The 18812-nt window shown below is 57.7% G+C and overlaps 2 protein-coding genes across 2 annotated transcripts; one reads left to right on the plus strand and one right to left on the minus strand.

Moving 5' to 3' along the window:
• Positions 1-110: 110 nt before the first annotated feature.
• Positions 111-2231, plus strand: SPSK_06037 (uncharacterized protein; the record flags this gene model as incomplete). The annotated part of the gene is made up of 2 exons (XM_016732745.1): positions 111-207; positions 292-2231. 2 exons carry the CDS (start codon positions 111-113, stop codon positions 2229-2231), a joined length of 2037 nt encoding a protein of 678 aa, XP_016591788.1.
• Positions 2232-2538: 307 nt separating this feature from the next.
• SPSK_05801 (uncharacterized protein) lies at positions 2539-18046 on the minus strand (the record flags this gene model as incomplete). Its single annotated transcript, XM_016732512.1, has 2 exons — positions 2539-17660; positions 17716-18046. 2 exons carry the CDS (start codon positions 18044-18046, stop codon positions 2539-2541), a joined length of 15453 nt encoding a protein of 5150 aa, XP_016591789.1.
• Positions 18047-18812: the final 766 nt, after the last annotated feature.

The raw sequence follows: 18812 nt of genomic DNA on the forward strand, positions 1-18812 counted from the left end.
TGTCTGATTGTCGTCAAAATTTGTCCGTCTCCTTTTTGAACACTTTTTGACCTTTGCACCTGTTCAATTTCGTCACCAGCCTTTTGCAGGGACAGAGGACAACGCCCACCATGGAACCGTCCAGCTCTAATACGGGCTTCTTCCAGGAGCTTCCGGAGCTCCCAAATCAATTTTACGACGACATCAGTGTACAGCGTGTTCTGAAGCGTATGTGTCTATTTTGTTTTAGTTTATTATTTTCCTTCACTTTTGATGCTTTCGTGTCAAGACGAGCCCGCTGACCTGCCCCAGTGCTGATCCCTGCCGACATTCGCAACGAAGTCGAGCCTGAAATCGCTCAGCTCGCCGACGATGTCCTCGCGCCGCACATCTTTGACCTCATTACCGACGCTGAGCGCAACCTGCCGTACCTGCGCGGTGGCGGACGCAATGCCTTGGGCCGGCCAACGAGCGAACTCGTGACGGGTGAAGGCTGGCGCGGCTTGCAGGCGTTTGGGATTGAGCGCGGCATTGTGGCGTACAACTATACACAAGACCATGCGGCATACGGTGCGCATGCGCGTGTGCTGCAGATGCTACGGTGCCACTTGTGGGAGCCGTCGGGCGCGAGCACGACGTGCCCGGGAGCCATGACGGACGGCGCGACACGGCTGCTGCAGCGGCATCTGGCACTGGACGCCAAGACACCGGCGTCGTCGGAGACCAAAATGTCCGAGACGCAGCGCAGGGTACTCCAGAGTGCCTATGACCGGCTGACATCGCGCGACCCAAAGCGGGCGTGGACGAGTGGACAGTGGATGACAGAGCGGCCGGGCGGGTCGGACGTGTCGCAGACGGAGACGACAGCGACGTTTGTTGGGCAACAGCAACAGCACCATGGTCAGGGCGCTGGTGATGATGTTGATGCGGACGGGCTACCGCTGGGACCATGGTCCATTGATGGGTTCAAGTGGTTCTCGTCGGCCACAGATGCGGGCATGACAATTCTGCTGGCGCGCACACAGCCAGGCAAAGGATTGTCGGCGTTTTACGCGCCCATGCGGCGGCGGCGTCCCGACTCGGCGCCCGCCACACAGGTCACCACGGGCAGTCGCCGGAAACAAACGCAAAACAACACAGAACTCAACGGCGTGCGCATCCAGCGTCTCAAGGACAAGTCGGGAACACGGCCCGTGCCCACGGCCGAGCTAGAGTTGAAGGGCATGCGTGCGTGGATGATCGGCCAGGAGGGTAACGGCATCCGCGAGATTGCGACGGTGCTGGGCATTACGCGCGTGCACTGCTCGATTGCGTGTCTGGGCCTGGCGGGCCGCGGTTTGGGCGTGGCCAAGGCGTACTCGCTGAAGCGGACCATCAGCGGCGCTGCCGGCGGCGCGTCGCGGCTGCTGCTGTACCGCAGCCCGCTGCACATGCGCACGCTGGCCAACCTGACGATTGACTACCATGGACTCATGCTGCTGACGTTTTACACGGCGCACATTATGGGCCTGGACGAGCGCCAAACACCAAGCACAAACAAGAGCGGCAAGCACGGCGGCGCTGGCGGTGCAGGCAGCGACCTCGTGCACCCCCCGGCCCCGACCGTGTCACCGCTGCTGCGCGCTCTCAGCTCGCTGCACAAGGCGTACGTCTGCAAGCAGTCGGTGCCGCTGCTGCATTCTGTGTGCATGGAAGCCCTGGGCGGCGTCGGCTACCTGATGAATACGGAGTCGGAGGCGCTCAACATGGCACGGCTGTTCCGCGACGGCACCGTCAACGCCATCTGGGAAGGCACAACGGACGTGCTCAGTACGGACTTGGTGCGGACACTGACGCACCGCAAGTCCGGCAAGGAGAGCCTGGACGCGCTGGAGTGGCTGGTCAAGACGTCTGTGGTCGGCGACACGGTCGCGTCGTCGCTCTTGCTCCCGGCGTGGGCGGCCCTGCGTACGCGTATTGAGACGACCTCGGCCGACATCTTGCTGGCGGACGCGCGGTCGATTTTGTTCAGCGCCGCCGAGATTTTGATTGCGGGCCTACTATCGGCCGACGCACACAGCGACGGATCAACAGCGGCTGCGGCGATGAGCCAGCGGTACTTATTGACGAAGGGTTTTTTGGGCAGAGATTCGGATGCGGCAAAGATGGCAGAATCGGATCCTGTTGAGCAGCGTCTGGCGATTGACACGGCTATTGTTTATGGGCCGAGAGGACCCAACGGACCCAACGTGCAACAGGCGGCAAAGCTCTAGACGACGAGACGTTGGCGCGTATAACATCATGAGGGCATAGCATTTTGGACACTCAACTTTTGGAAATTGAAATTTAACTCGTCGTGATATTCGTTATCATACATGGTTCGTGGGTAAACTTGCGATAAAGGAGCAAACTGGCTAACAAAAGGAACAGAAAAACAGAGCCATATCCAAACATAAGACGCATAAACGCATAGATGCAGAGACGTCATGACAAAACCAATGCGCAAGAAAAATCATGAGCAAATACAGAATCGAAAACAATACAACACAACGCAACTCACACTCTTAACTATCATCTCTCCTAGTCCTTCGTGGAAAGCAACTTCTTGAATATGGCCCGCAGGCTACGTCTCTTATCCTCGCCCGACTTGACCTTGTCTCGCTTTTCCTGCCGATCTTGGCGGTGCTTCCCGTCCACCACGGCGGCTACCGCACCGTGCGCACCGGGCCGGGTGGACGACGACGATGCTGTCACCTCTGCGGCCGTGCCATCCGGGGCTACTGGTTGATCCTTGGACTCGGTCGCCTCCCGGTCCAGGGGAGGCACTGTTCGTGGTGTCTCCTTCGAGTAGGAGCTGCGGCCGACGTCAGCGCTCTGGCGACGATGGCGATGGCTGTGACCGTGGCTGTGACCGTGGCTGTAGTGCTTGCTGTTGTCCTTGTCGCGGGACGACGAGGACGGCTCATGCTGCGAGTGCTGCTTCTGGAGTCGCATCCGGGACGACAACGAGGCCGAGGTCGAAACTGCTGGTATCGCTGTCGATGCCGTCTTCGTTGTCGTCGCTCCTGGGTCGGTGGCGGCCGCGTCTTCGGAGCGTCTGCTTGAGCCATAGCGAGAGCGGGTTGTACTTGAGCGCTTGGGAAGAGGGTCATGTCTGTCAGAACTGGAAGGTGCTTGTGTCTGTGCTTCTGTCTGTGCTTCAGTTCGTTCCCTGTCTCCCCGCACTCTCCGGTCGCTGCTGCGGCGATACTCTTTTGACTCGCGTCTCTCCTTGTCTCGTGAAGTGGAGCTGATGGGTGGAGCAGGTGGTGCAGATGGTGAGGACGGGACTTGGGCGGGTGCTTGTGCTGGTGCTGGGGCAGTGTCTGGGCTGGCTGTGCTGGCAGTGTTGTCGATGCTTTGAGGGGCGTTACCGTCGTGCAAGCCAAATTTGGGCTCCACGGTGCTGGCCGCATGTTTGACGTCAAAGAACTTCGGTGCTGCAGAGGCACTCGGAACACGGGCGGATCCAGCATCAGCCGTCGTCGGCCGGGAGCTGCTGTGCTGGCCGGAGTGGCGGCGCGAGCTGCGCCGTTCGCGGTCGCGATCGCCTTCACGGTAGCGGTCTCGGTCTCGGTCTCGGTCTCGGTTCCGGTCGCGCTCTCGATCGCGCAGCCTCTCGGTATCATCCTCTTTACCTTTGCTGCTGCCCCCGGCCGTTGTGGCTGCGGCTGCAAGCTTCTCGCGCGCATCACGGGGATGCCGGCCAGCGCGTCGCTCGGCTCGGTACTGGTCTTCGGCGTCCTGTTCGACACGGCTGCGATCCTTGTCGTCGCGGTCGCGCGAAGAACGGTACGACTTACGCGGCGAGGAGTTGCTCGAGCCGTGCCCAGCACCGTCGCGGCCACCGCTCTCACGACCACCGCTGCCGCCGCTGTGTCCGCTCTGCACCGAGAAACCGCTGTCCTGGCGCCGGGGTGTGGTCGGCTGCGAGCGTTCGCGCTCCGGGGGAGAACGTCCACCGGTGTCATGGTGGCTGCGGTGCCGGTGACGACTGCTCGAGGTGGCCTCCTTGCTCGCATCGCGGCTGGACCGCGACGAGTGGTGTTCGCCGCCGCGCGACCGGGACGACCGGGTGGCGTTATAGTCGGCGGACGACTCCGCCAGCTTCTCGTCTGCAAAGAGGTCAGCCACAGAATCGCGCAATGCTCTCTCGTGTGTCTGTGTGTATCCATTTCCATCCATTCCTTCTGCTCCACCCGTTCCATCCTTTCGTCCAATCTCCTTTTGACCATCTTTCCCCATTTCTCCCACTCCAGAATCCAAAACAAGAGGCACAACCTCGCTTTCGCCATCCCGGACACTCTTTTGTCCCCGCTCTACATTTTCGTCTTCTACATGTTTCCCCTCCACTTTCGTTGGCACATCCAACGGCTTCAACGTCGGCGATCCGGGCCGGCTCAACACTTCTGCTGTCGCATAGATCACCACTGCCGCCGCCACTGTGTCCTCTGTATCGCGAATTACTTGCTTCTGCCGCTTCTTGATGCTGCGCACACGTCCAAGCTCCTTGACTTGCTTATCCTCCAGGTCCGGAATGACCACCGCCGGCGTCGGGGCCCGCAACAGCTCCGAGCTGATGCCCGGACGCACTGCGAGTGAAGACGATGATGCACGAGGTGGCAGGAACTCGACCTTGGCTGCCTCTCTGGGCTGCTGGTCCACGACGGTAGACGACTCGGTTAGGGGTACTTTCTCGTCCAGCACCTGCGAGGCACCGATTCCCGATGAAATGGAACGAACGTCAGCCTCCGTTTCGGCGGCGTTGAGAAGCTCACCCGATGAGAGCATCTCGGGTGGGACGGGTGACGGGGCAAGGGCCGCCAGCTTTTCGAGCTCTTCGACGTCACGCTCGTGGCTGCTGCTGTCCTTGGATTTGCTGGCGGACTCGGCATGAGTGTAGCCGACAAGGCCAGCGCCGCTCAAAAGTGCAGCAGCACCGACAGCCGCGGCGGCAATCTTCTCCTTGAGATGCGAGTCCTCTGCTGCGGGGTTCTGGACAGGAGCAGAAGATTCAGAAGTTTCTGTTGGATGAGACTTCGGTGCAGTCTCGATTACAGTCTCAGGGGCAGTGATGTGCTCAAACGACTCTTCTTGTGCGACGGGAGCGGGAACATCCTTGGCGGCTGCCGTCACCTCTGCTGTGACTTCCTTGGACACCACTTGAGGCGTCTCAACAATGGGGCTCAACTGCTCTGGGAGAATCTCGACTGTGGCCACGACCTGTTGCGATCCAACGGCGTGACTGACTTCGGAGACGTGGCTCAGGTCTGATGTCGGCAGTGCCGTGACGGTGACAGAAGCCTCTTCCTTCTTGTCTTTGTCACTGTTCGGAGCAACTGGAGCCTCATCCACCTTGGAGTCGGGGGTGAGAGGAGTTGATGGACCAGCTTCAGGTTCGACAGGATATGCGTCCACGGGAGCGGTCTCGATAGCAGCAACCTCGGCAGGGTCGATTGGAACTTCTGTATCAACATCGGGCGCAGTTTTAAGGACAGTATCCTCTCCGACAAGCAAGGCCTTAGCAGACGCAATCTCAACAGGAGCGGGAGCTCCAGTAGCTGGCTCGGGAACAACGGCATCTGCAGCGGGGGTAGCCCCATCATTGCTCTTGGCCGAATTGACAGGTGGCTCCACCTCACGCGACAAGATTATGGGCTCTTCGTCCGGGGACTCGACAGGCTGTGTGTGTTCTTGAGATAGGGCCTCCTCGACAATCTCGGGGGTGATCATATCGGGCTCAATCAGAGCCGGGACCTCGACGAGGTCTGGTGTGGAGTCTGTGATGCTTGTTGGCTGCTCGGCTTCCTTCTCTACATCTTTGTCGGCCCTCTGTGCAAAAACAGTAGCACTACCGGCAAGAGAAACGGCAGCAGTAATACCAGCAGCGGCAAGAAGGCCACGCTCGGCGGTGGTAGAGGAGGACTCTTCTTTGACTGGTGCTTTTGTCTCTGCAGCGGCTGCTTCCTCAAAAACGGGAGACGGTTCAGTAGCAGACTCTTCAACAGCAAGCTCCTCAACAGCAGGCTCCTCAATAGAAGGCTCCTCAATAGAATGCTCCTCAATAGAAGGCTCTTCCATAGGAGGCTCTTCCATAGGAGGCTCTTCCATAGGAGGCTCTTCCATAGGAGGCTCTTCCATAGGAGGCTCTTCCATAGGAGGCTCTTCCATAGGAGGCTCTTCCATAGGAGGCTCTTCCACAGCAGGCTCTTCAACAGCAAGCTCTTCAACAGCAAGCTCTTCAACAGCAGGCTCTTCAGCAGCAGGCTCTTCAGCAGCAGATTTCTCGATAGAGTCCTCGACAGCAGCGTCTTTGACCGCAGATTCCCCGGAAGAAGATGCCGCAGCAGCTTGATCCTCAATGGCTGTCTTTTCCGATGAATCAGCAGACTCGTTGCCAGTTTCAAGTAGCTTGCTCGGCTCGTCCCCGGCGGTCGGCGCAGAGTCCACAATGACGTAGTCCTCGTCAAAGGTGTCATTGGCAGTTGGTACATCTCTGGTGTCTTCAACTACCTCTTCCGCGGCGGCCGAAGGATTTTCATCAGGAAGGCTCAGGACACTGTTTTCCGTGGCAAGAGGCACAATGATTTCTGACGAGTGGAGGGCAGAAGTCTCTTGAGTGAGGTTCATTGCTGTGACTTCTTCTGGCTTGTCGGACTCGTTAGAGAACGTGGGTTCTTGGCTGGCAGTCTCCTCCGTAGGCTCGTCGACAACAGATGCGTCAATAACATTGAGCTCTTCGATCGGCTCGCGGACAGAATCTGGTTCGACATCTTCAGCCTCGACAATAGCACTATCACCAGCAGTCACTTCTTCAGCCTCTTGTTGAGGAGTGTCATGGACTTTCTCTGGCACCTCGTCCTCAACCTCAGTCTCAGCCGGGACTTCAGCGGGAACTTCAAAGGTAGCCACACGATCGAGAACAGGAACACCGGTTGAAAGGTCGGCAGCAGCTTCGGCAGGCGAATTGACAACCTCAGAGGGCTCAGTAGGCTCCTCGACAGGTTCTGAGATGTCTTTCTCAACGTCAATTAGAGCCTCGCCAGGGGTCTCAATGGTGGTCTCGAAGGTAGTCTCGGCAGGAGCCGTGGTAGGAGTCTCGACATGACTTTCGAAAGGAACCTCGATTGTTCCCTCGATAGGTACCCCAAGAGCAGTCTCAACGGATGCTTCTGCCGGAGCCAATTCGGCGGTAACCTCAGGGACGGCCTCAGAGGAAGTGACTATGTCAACGTTGGCCTCGATCTTATCTTGTGGCTCAGCACTGTTTGCCTCAGCGTCTTCCGTGGCGTTTGGTATGGGCTCGGTCGTAGGTTTTGTGCTCTCCTCGACTACAGCTTCCGATGCTGCTGGCACTTCGGTGTCACGGGTTGGAGAGGTGGTTGGTGTGGCGTCAAGAACTGTTTCGGGCTCAGGCGCAGGGTCGACCTCATCCTCTGTGACCTCACCAGGGGCGTCGGTCACAATATCAGAGGGAGCCTCGACAGCTGGCTCAGGAGCAGACACTTGAAGCGAAGGTTCAACCACAGTCTCATCAGCCTTGGGAACCGGCTCAGCAACAGCCTCAACATGATGTAAGACCGGCACATCAACAGGATTCACAGGAGGCTCAGAAGTGGGTTCGAGAACAGGCTCGAGAGTAGGCTCGGCGGAAACTTCTGTCGGTTCTCCCAAGGTGTCGACCGCTGTCTCCGAGGTGAGTTCGGATGTCTCCTTGGTTTCCTCGTCCTCTTGGTCTGTAGTAGGTTGAACAGGAGATTTAGGAACTGGCTCAGCTGTCTCTGCCGGATCCGAAGTCTCAACCGCCTCAACAACTGGCTCAGAAGCCGGTTCAGAAATCGACTCGGAAACCGGTTCAAGAATTGGGCCTCGAACAGTCTTCACGGATTCTTCAAAATGCTTTTCGGCAGCCAATTCAGGCTCAGGGACACCCTCGGACCCGACGACAAGCTCTTTGACACGTTCACCGAAAGTCTCCACAACAGGATCGACAGAGGTCTCTGGCTCAGGGATAGCTTCAGGAACTTCGGTCTCAGCAACCGCCTCAGGAGCGGTCTCGGCAGGTTCGACAACAGACTCTGCACCAAGTTCAACGACAGGCTCAACAGACGCTTCGGGTTCAGGAACAACCTCTGGAAGTTCTGGTGCGTCAAGAGGCTCGCGAGAAATCTCTGTAGGCTCTGCAGGCGGCCCGATGACGGGCTCGGTGACATGCTCCACAACTGACTCGACAGTAGCGTCGCGTTCAGGAACAGCCTCTGAAACCAGTGGCTCGGCGACTGTCTCAGTGACTGGCTCAGCAATTGTCTCAGCGACTGGCTCAGCGACTGGTTCGTCGTCTTGTTGAGTAACGGTCTCGAGAGGCTCACCGAGAGGCTCACCGACGGTCTCAACAGCAGGCTCGACAACGGCCTCGAGAGGTTCGACAACAGGCTCGACGACAAGATGGTCAGTAGCGTCGGGCACAGGAGCAGCCTCGAAAACGTCTCGCTCAGAAACTGGGACCTCAGTAGCTGTATATTCAGGTTCATGCGTGGGAGAGTCCTTGACAGGATCTGTTGTAGGTGGCTCAGCCTCGATTTCCAGAGTGGCAAGAGGACTGTCGACTGCTGTTTCTGGTGCCGTCTCGAGCACTGCTCCCTGTGTTGGTTCCTCGACGATGTCATGGATCGTTTCGGGCTCAACTGGTGTCTTCTCAGTGGTGAGAGACTCGTCAGTCACCTTCTCCACGTCCTGGTGAACTGCCTGCTCATTTATCTCCCCATGCTGTTCTACCTTCTCCTCTTTCTCCTCTTCCTCTTCTTCCGTCACCACCGGCTCAGCAATCACCGTTTCAGCTTCAGAAACACCCGGCGCAGCAAGAACTTCACCGCTCGTCCCATGAATTTGGTCATCATCCAGAGGTGCAGGAGCTGTGTCCACAGCATCTGCAGATTCGTGTGCATCATCGTCGGATCGGTCCAAGCTAGTTGAAGAGGGTTCAGTGTCAGCAGTGGTTGGATCCGACTTGGTTGCAAGCGCGGTGGTGTCCTTGGTTTCTTTTGTGTCCTCCTTGACCCCCTCGTCTCCGCCGACATCACCTTCTACTGCCACAATGTTGGCCACGGCGGCCACGGTGATTGCAGCCGCGGCGACTTGCGGGAGAACGTCCTTGGGCGACGCTACTGAAAATGTTGATGTTGTGGGTTGGGCAGTGGCGAGGGCGCCCGTTTCATTGGTCGGTAACTGAGTGTCTCTTGTCGCGGGTGTGATGGAGTCTTCTGTGGAAGTCGATTGTGGCTCATGGATGGGCTCCGCAACGGGCTCAATAGTAGGTTCGACGGTGGGCTCAGCTGCTTGCTCAGCTGCTGGCTCAACTGCTGGCTCAACTGCTGGCCCGGTGACGGACTTGGCCACGGACTCAACAATCATATCTGTGGATTGCTTGGTGTCTAACTCGGTGACCTCTTCGTGTGGCTCTGAAGACTCGTGCACTTCCTTGAACGTCTCGGCGACAGGCTCCTCGGTGACTGGAACATCCACCTCTGCTGTTGACGGCTGGGCATCGTGAGCCGTGGTAAGCGCCTCGCTTTCGATGGCTGGCTCGGATGGGGTTGTCTCGGGCTCTTCAATGACCGCTATTGGCGGCTCAGTGGCATCGGCTGGAACTTCCTCGACTGGGTCGCCGGCAATGATTTCGGTAAGCGATTCATCAGAGGTAACAACCTTAGACGGAGCTCCCTCTGAAGACGGCTCGGCAGGAGCCTCTGTAGGGGTAGGCTTGACTGGCACTGCTTCGACAGGAGATTCTTCGACGGTCTCGATAGGTTCCTCGACAACATTGACAGAAGACTCCTCCGTGACAGCCTTTGCGACAGTGTCGTCCTCGACTGTAGTTTCTTCGAGCGAGACCGCCTCGGCAGGAACTGCTTCTACTGAAACCACTTCGGCAGCAGCAATCTCAGCAGGATCATCGGGCCAATCGGCCTTGACGGCAGTTGGGACTGGCTCTACACTCTCCGCCTCGACTAAGACAGTCTCCTCAATCGTCTTCTCGAGAGCCAGCTTGGGCTCAACCGAGTCGGTGGGAGAGAAGTCATTGGTCTCGGCTGCAACGGCTGGTAAAGCCTCTTCAATAGGTGACCCAACCGCCGATTCAACAGTGGGTGCCACCTCCTCGGATGCTCGGGTGTCCTCCACGACGGACGCAGCCGCTTCTTCAGTTGCCGGTTCTAGAGCAGGAGCTTCAGTCTCGACTGGCGTGGCCTCAACAGTAGCTTCCGTAGCACCCGCTGGTACAAGCTCTGGAGCAGCGTTCGGGGCTTCAACCTTTACAGTAGACTCGACCTCGTCTTGAGAGGTGGCAACCTCTGCAACAGAGACATCTGGGATTTCTGGAGAAGACGGAAGTTCCGTGATAGTAGCTTGTTCTGGGAGGGGAGCTTCGTCTGTGGTAGCGACCTCCCTGGGGATGAGGGCAGCCTCGGTGGCATGGGATGCTTCTTGAGTCTCGTTTGGAACTGTCTCCACCGGAGAAGATTGAACCTCTGCTGTCGGCACGTCCGTGAGAGGCTCTGCTTCGGAGATTGTTGGAGCTTCGCGGGATTCGGCATGCAGCTCAGGCTCGGCATGGTCGTCAGTTGTAGCCTCAACAACAGATTCAACAGGTACCTCAGCGACAGGCTCGGTGGCAGGTTGGACGGCAAGCTCCGGTGTCGATTTTTCGACGACCGCCTCTTCCATTTTCTCTGTCTTCTCCGTGGTCTCGGCCCGAGCTTCATCGCCGAGGACCTCCTCGCTGGCGACCCGAACTGGAGCTTCGGCAACAACCTCACCAGGAATCTCGACGGGAGCCTCAGAGGTAGCCTCAGCAGGAACTTCAGTAGTGACATCGACGGGAGCATCAGCAGGAGCTTCTTCAACAGCTTCAGCAGGAGCTTCGGAAGATGGTTCGGTGACAGTCTCGGAAGTTATCTCCTCAGCCACCATTTCTGTCTTTTCCACAGGCTCGAGAGGGACTTCAAGTGTGTCGCTGGAGACGCCAACAGTGGCCTCGATTGGAATCCCCGTGGCAGCTTCGACGGAGGCTTCAACAGGAGCACTGTCTGGAATCTCAGCCGGCGCCTCGGCGACAGCATCCGCTGCAGTCTCAGCCGGGATGGTCTCGTCATCATCTACGGCCTCAGTTGGAGATTTTTCAACGAGGGCTTCGGAAGGCTCCTCGGTGATGATCTCTGCTTCTGTCTCAGCGGTAACCACAGTGGATGTCTCAGTGGTCGGCTCAGTGGTCGGCTCAGTGGTCGGCTCAGTGGTCGGCTCGGTAGGAGCAGCGTTCACCTCGTCGGCGTCCGGTTTGATGTCTGGCTCGGTGGCCTCAGAGACAAGTGTTTCTGATGTGGCCACTTTCTCTTCTGATTCTTTCGCAATTTCCGCAGGCTTTTCGTGCTCAGACGCTTCTTCGGGGGCAGAGTTGTAGTCTTCGGCGGCTTCTGGCTGTGGCTCGATCTTTGCCTCGGCCGACTCAATCTCAGCGGGCTGCTCGGGTGCAGCGACCTCAGAAGTCACAGTGGTGTTAACTTGGGCAAGTGTCTCGATGTCGGCGACGGTAGCATTGACGGAGACAGGCTCAAAGTCCGCGGGCTCAGTGACAGCGGATGCGACAGGTTCAGTAGTAACGGTCTCGCCAATGATCGGTTCGGCGGCATCGACAGCGGCGCCTTGTATGAGAGCAGTCACTGGAGAGGCTTCCCTTATCTGACGAGGGGCCTGCTCAGCTGTAGGCTCCTCAGAGGTGTCAACATTGTCATGTGAAGGAGCAGAGTTCTCTTCCTCAATGGCCCCTAGGGCATGGGCGGGAGTTGATTCAGTTGGTTTAGCGTCGGCGTCAGCCACGACTACTGTCGCTTCCTTGGAGGAGCTGTCTTCGGCAGGTGTCGTCTCCTTCGATGACATTTTGTGGGCCGCTGCAATCGAAGCAACAGCGGCTGCTGCAATGCCACCGCCGACGGCTGCCAGTTGAGAAGTGGACGGTTCATGATGTGATCCCACTTCTTCTGTCGCGGCGGGAACGGCAGGCTTCTCCTCTTCCACCACCGGCTTGTCCTTCTCCACTTCTTTCTTCTCCTCAACAACTGGTGCATCTGCCTCCTTCTTCTCTTCCTCTACCTCTTCCGTCACCTGCGGCTCCAACTCTTCTTGTCTGTGTGCGTTGTCTTCTGATGGCTGCGCAATGCCAGAATCAACTGCCTCCTCCTTCAGCTGCTTCGTTTCCTCCTGGTCCTCTTTGGCCTCCTCTTTGGCCTCCTCTTTGGCCTCTTCTTGTGGTGCCTCCTCTTTTGGTGCCTCCTCTTGTGGTGCCTCCTCTTGTGGTGCCTCCTCTTGTGGTGCCTCCTCTTGTGGTGCCTCCTCTTGTGGTGCCATCTCTTTCGTCGCCTCTTCTTGTATCTCATCGGCTGTTGATTTTGGTTCCTCCTCTTTCACGTCCTCCTTTTCGTCCTCCTCCTCTTTCACTTGCACATTTTCAAGGGTATCAACGTGGGAATCGGGGTTTAACTCACCTCTCGAACTGCGGCGTCTTCTTCTTCTCTCAGCATCGGCTGACTTGTCTGTGTCGGCGGGAAACGGTGGAGGAACAACAATGGGAATGGGCGCAACGGTGTCTTTTGCTTCTTCAGCGTCCGGCTCAGCATCAGGTGCAGGGGCAGGTGCGGGGGCCACCTCGGCAGCAGGCTCTTCTGTCGCCTCGGTGACAACGGGCTCCTTTGTGGCAATCTCACGAGTGGCCTCAGCGGGAACATCAGCAGGGAATTCGGCATGTGCCTCGGGGGCGGTCTCACGGACGGTCTCGACAGCTGGCTCGGGTGCGGACTCATCCGTGGTTGCGGGCGCGACTTCGTCGGAAACTTCCTGAGAAGGCTCCAGGATAGTCTCAGGAGCGGTCTCAGGGGTAGCTTCAATAACAGGCTCAGAAGCTGCCTCGGCTGGCTCATCGACAGCCTCTACGGGGACTGCAGGCGACTCATCGACTCGGTCGGCGGCAAGTTCAACGAGAGGCTCCGCTGGTGCCGCTTCAGCAATCTCCTTTGAATCCCCAGGAGTTGAATCGACAGGCTTCTCCTCGGCAGCCGGCGTGTCCTCAACAGGAGCAGGAGGAGGGGAAACATCAACTTCAGGAACGGCCTCGGGCACGGACGCGGTAGCTGGTTCCTTCTCGTGAGACTCGGAAACTTCTTCGGTAGGGGCAGCTTCTTCAGCAGGAGCAGCTTCTTCAGCAGGGGCAGCTTCTTCAGCAGGGGCAGCTTCTTCAGCAGAGGCACCTTCTTCAACGGTTTCGCTCTCCTCTGCAGATTCGGCAACCGCTGCCTTCGCTGGTGTCTCCTCAGTCTCGACCTGCTTGGCCTCCTCCACTGGTTCAGGCTCAGTAGCCGGCTCCGTCGTGGGATCTTCGGAAAGTGCCTCGGCAACGGGCTCGGAAGTCGGCTTATTGTCTGGCTCTTTGGTGTCTTCTTCGGCTGGTTCGGTCTCAACCTCTACCATCTTCTCTACAGCAGGGGCCACAATTGGCTCCTCTGCGAGCGTTTCAGTAGGCGCAGCGACAGGTGTATCCTTGGCCTCGACCGTAGCGTCGGGTGCGGAAGCAACATCCTCCGTCACCTCTTCAGTTGGCAAATCCTCAGCGACCTCCTTGACAGTCTCGCTTTCCTCGGCAACCTCTGGAGCGGCTTCGGCCTTGGCGACATCAGCGGGAACAGCTTCGGGCTCGACCGTTGGTTCACGGGTTTTGTCAGCCTCCTTCTCAGTCGCAGGCTCCTCGTCCACCGCATCCGCAGGTGGAGCAGACTCTGCGGTCGGCTCCTCGGGAGATGCTTCAGTCGTGCCAGCGTCCTTAACCTCAGCGTCAGCTTCGATGGTGGGAGCAGCCGTTTGTTGGGCAAGGGAAGGCTCGGCAACAGGAGGTTCAGGAACAGCCTCTTCGGCAGAAGCTTCTTTGGGGACAGAAGGCTCGTCCTTAGGAGTCTCGTCTACTGCCGCTTCCTCGGCAGGTGCAGCAACAGGAGTCTCCTCAGATACGGAAGGGATATTATCTGTGGCAGTTGCCTCGTCTTGAGTGGCACCAGCTGCGACAGGGTCTTCGGCGGCCTTGGATGGGGCTTCCTCGGGAGTGGCAACTCCCTCTTCATTAGTCGCTACTGCTGTGGCTTCCGGTTCAGGAGCAGATACTGTCTCCTCGGGTGTGGCCTCATCGGATGTCTTCACGGTGACCGACTCTTCATCCTTGGCCTCTGCTTTTAGATCGGCCTCGACAACTTCTTTGGTAGGCTCTGTCTCTGGCTGAGTCGCTGCCTCAGCTGGAGTAGCGGTTTCTTCAAGTGCGGCGGCAGGAACCTCGATAGTCTCGACCTCTTTGGTTTCTTCGGCAGGTGAAGTGGACTCTTCCGCCTCTGCACCTGCGACGGTCTTTTTCTCGTCTTCCTTAGAAGTTTCCTCCTCAACATCGGACGACGCAGCAATGGCTACTGAAGCAGCAGTAGCCACAGCGGCTACCGCGGCCACACCTGCAGCAGCATCTTCTTTGCTGTCTGTAGACGGCTCCTCGGGTTCGGGCCCAGCAGCAGGCTTGACGACGGGCTCGGGAGCAGCCTCAGCCTCAACCTCAGCCTCAGTAACAGAGTCAGTGGCAGTCTCAGTGGTAATCTCAGTGGTAGGCTCGACGACTGGCTCGTTGGGAGTTGCCGAAGAAGTCTCAGGGCTAGGCTCGTGGGCAGTTGGCTCGGATGCTTCCTCGTCAGCCTCTACAGGCGCCTCGACGACTTTCTCAGACTCGTCAGCTGGATCCGTCTCGGCAGCCTCTGTCGATTCTGTTGGCTCCTCTGGCGACTCTTCTACGGTAGCGGCGTCCTCAACAACGGTGGAACCACCTTCTTTCGAACCCTCCACAGCTGCTTCGGGGGCCGATTCGGGAGTAGTGGTCTTCTCTTCCCTGGCAACCTCTTCCGTGGCTGGATCTTCAGCAGGAGAACTAAGAACCTCGGACCTATCGTCTGCGTCATTGCCTTCGGCAGGAGGTTCGGTCTCGGTCTCATCCTCCGCCTGGGCGGCAGGTGAAGTTGAATCAGGTTCAGCAACGTCCACGACCATTTCCTCAACTTCATCTTTGGTATCCTTGTCTGCCTCGGGCTTGGACTCCGATTCGACAGGTTCGTCGGACTCTGTGGCAGCCAGTTTGATATCCTTTTCCACAGGTGCCTCAGCGGATACGTTTGCAGATACTTCGACGGGTTCCTCAGCGGAAACATCAGCGGGAAGTTCGGAGGGGGCGTCCGAAGACTCTTCAGCGGAGACATGCGCAGCAGTATCTGTCTCTGCTTCCGGACCGGAATGAGCAGGCCCCGCCGGCTCGGCAGCCAAGGTGGTCTCAGGAAGCGACTCGGGAGCAGGTTCCGGCTTGTTCTCTTCAGCAGTAGGCTCGTCTTTGATCTCCTTGTCCGCAGACGACGGAGCAGGAGCATTCTCAGCAGAAACCACTTCCAAAACAGTGGGCGGTTCCTCTCGAGCAGCAGTTTCGTCAGCATCAGTCTCGGCAGGTGCCTCGGTAAAAGGAACTTCCGGTGCGGCGGCTTCGGAGGCCTTTTCAGCTTCTTCGGCCCCAGCAGCGGCAGCCGGCTCAACTGGTGCATCGTCTGTGGCGGCCTCTGCAGGACCTTTAGTGGGAACCACTGCAGGACCTTCAGCGGGTTCAGCAGCTGCTTCAATGACATTTTCCTCTGCTGGTGTCTCGGCGGTGGATTCAACAGTAGCTTCGGCGGGTGTTTCAGAGGCTGGCTCCGGTGTCGGCTCAGAAACGGTCTCAGTTTTCTCCTCGGCCGTCTCCTCGGTATTTACCTCCGCCTTCTCCTCAGGAACCTGCTCGGGTTCGGCTGAGGGTGCCTCAACGTCCTCGCCCTTTGGCTCTTCTAATGATTCAGCCGCAGGTGCTTCGGCTATTTCTTTCTTTTCCCCCTCCTTACCAGACGTCCCGGTAGTTGCAGCTTCAGCGGAAGGAGTCTCAACTGGAGTGGTCTCAACAACGGTAGCATCTGTCTCGACTTCTGGGGCCGGTGTGGAGACTGGCTCTTCTGCTGGTGCCTCAGCCGTGATCTCGGGTTCGACCTCTTTGGTAGGTTCAGCGGGAGCTTCGGTCACCTCGTCAACAGTGATGGCGGCAGGTGCCCCTGCGGGCTCCTCAGCACCTTCAAGAGGATCATCAGAAGGTTTCTCGACGGCTTCAGAGGGTGTAGCCTCTTTAGCGGATACACCCTCCTCAATGGTTGCAGTCCCGTCAACAAGAGCTACCTCTTCGATAGAATTTTCGACTTCCTTGTCTTCCGTTGCTTCAGGGGCGGAAACGTCGGCAGCCTCGGTCACCGTAGTGGGTGCCTCTGCAGGAGCTTCGTCGGCCTTCTCCATTTCGGGAGCTGCATTGACGGTGACTTCCGTGGTGGCTTCCGTAGTGGCCTTTGCGGCGGAATCAGCTGGAGTCTCTGTAGGCTCTCCCGGCTCTGCGACAGAAATCTCGTCCGAAGTCTCGGCAGGAGTCTCAGAGGCAACCTCCTTGGGAGTTTCAGCAGGAGCTTCGGCAGTAGCCTCCACAGGTGTCTCAGTCGGAGCATCAGCAGAATCATTAGCTGGCTCGGTCACCTCCGTGGCCTTGACCACGTCATCGCCCTCCTTGCTATCGTCTGAAAAGTGGACACGCTTGCCCGAAGGCGTGGGCGATGAGGGTTCTCGTTGCTCATCCTGTGGCGTGTCGTCTGTGGCGGCCTCGGTCACTTCTTTGGCTTCCACGGGTGACTCTCCAAGTGCCTCAGCAGGCGCCTCAACGGGTGTGTCTGCAGCAGAGTCAGGAGCTGCCTCAGGAGCAACCTCACCGGTAGGTGTGGCTTCAGGTGCTACAGGTGCAGTTTCAACAGCGGCGGCGTCAGCAGCAGCAGGAACCTCCTCCTCAGCCGGTGTGGGTTCGGACTCGGCAACTTCCGTTTCAGGTGCAGTTACTGGCACGTCTTCTGACTTGGGTTCTTTCGTAGCAGGCGGTGCATCCGTGGTGTGATCAGCAGCGCGCTCAGCAGTAGGCTCAGTAGTGGGCTCAGCATTGGGCTCAGCAGCAGTCTTCTCTGCAGCAGGCCCAGCGGTGGCTTTAGGCGTGCCTGCAAGTGCGGCTTCAGGGGTTGCCTTCTCCTCTGCCGCGAGAGCATCTTTCGGTGCCTCAGCGGGTGCTTCAGCAGCTGCTTCGGCGGGAGCTTCGGCGGGCGCCTCGGCGGCCTCACTTGTTGGTTCGACCTTGACGTCTTTTGTGGCGCCCTTGCCGTTCTTCTTTTCCTTATTCTTGTCCTTTTTGCTGTTCTTGCCGCCGGATTTGTCGTTCTTGTTGTTCTTGCCCGTGGCCGGCTTGTCAGTTTCGCCCGACGATGTGACGCCACTTGCAGTGCCACTGCTACTGGCGGTCGCCGAATCGGCTGCAACAGCCGCAGCAGCAGCCGCGCCGCGCTGGGCGGCCTTCTGGGCGGCCCGCTTGTTCTTCTTCTTGTCGTTGATCTTGGGGTTCCGCAAGTCCTCCGAAGTTGCCTTGGCGCCAGCTGGAGACGAGGTGGCAGCGTCGCCATCCTCTTCGGAGCCAGCGGTAGCTGGTGACTTTACCTCCTCTGCATCTGTGTGTGTGTTAGTAGCTTTGCTTATTACAGTAGACGCAGGTCGTAGACATACTACCATTGTCCGCATTGGATTTCGCTTTCCTGGACTTCCGCTTCTCCTTTTTCCGCTTCTGGGCGGGCGTCAGAATAGTTGTCGGAGCCGTGCGGCCTTCAGAGTTGACGGCTGGAATGTGGTAATATTCGCGATCCTCTGCATCGTCACCCTCGTCATTGTACTCTGCCTCGTCCTCTGCTTCTGAGTCGGTGACCTCGAGGAACTGGATGTTGGAAAAATCGGATACGACGAGCTGGTCGTAGTTGGCCACCTGGACATTGGCCGGGTCAAAAATGCGGGCTTCACTGACGATGACACTGTCACCCAGCGAGCGCTGCATGTCCTCCATGGCAGCTGGGTAGGGTTTGAAGGTCTCGAGCAAGCTCGCTCCTTTTTTTAAGATTTGTTTGTTTTCGTATTTTTTTTTAGATCTTTTTCAGCGGCTCAAAGAAGGCACACCTTTGCTTTTATTCGGAGCGGTCCTTCTCGACGAGGAAAAGGGACGAAATTGAGAGATCAGATTGGTAATTTGATAGCTCAAAACAACACGCAATGACTCGACTCTTGGTTCGTTGAGCAAGGAACGTCAAGTGGGCCTTTCAGCGCCTGCTGTCAAGTACCTCGGTGCAGTTAAACTGAGAATCGAGTGCAAAGGCAGTAATGTTTAGACGGAAAGGGGGAGTGAAATCAGCAAATAAATTTTAAGAAGGGGACAGGAAGTGGCGGAGGAAACGGGGGCCAACAGATGCAAGGCAAGATTCCACGATCTTTCGTGGACGGCTGGGCGTAGCAAATGAAGATTGGCGATGTTGATTGTTTGGAGATGGCAAATCAAGCTATGTGGCTTGTCTTCCGAGAGGTTAGGATGGCAGGTGAAGGATGCGTCTGTCTGTCTGTCGGAACGTTTCTTCGTTTTGTCGTGTGGTCGTGCTGGCGTGCTGTAGTGGAATGATGCTGCGGGATATGGATGCAAATTGGCAGAGGCTAAGAAAGGACAATGATAAAATGCAAAGGAAAATAACAAAAATCAAAAAGCAGTGCAAGCACAAGAAGCAAATGAAAAGGCAGGGAACCAAAAAAAACTGGATAACAAAACAAACAATGAAGATTTCGTA

The sequence above is a fragment of the Sporothrix schenckii genome, assembly GCF_000961545.1.
Source record: "Sporothrix schenckii 1099-18 chromosome Unknown Cont38, whole genome shotgun sequence".
Taxonomy (NCBI): Eukaryota; Fungi; Ascomycota; class Sordariomycetes; order Ophiostomatales; family Ophiostomataceae; genus Sporothrix; species Sporothrix schenckii.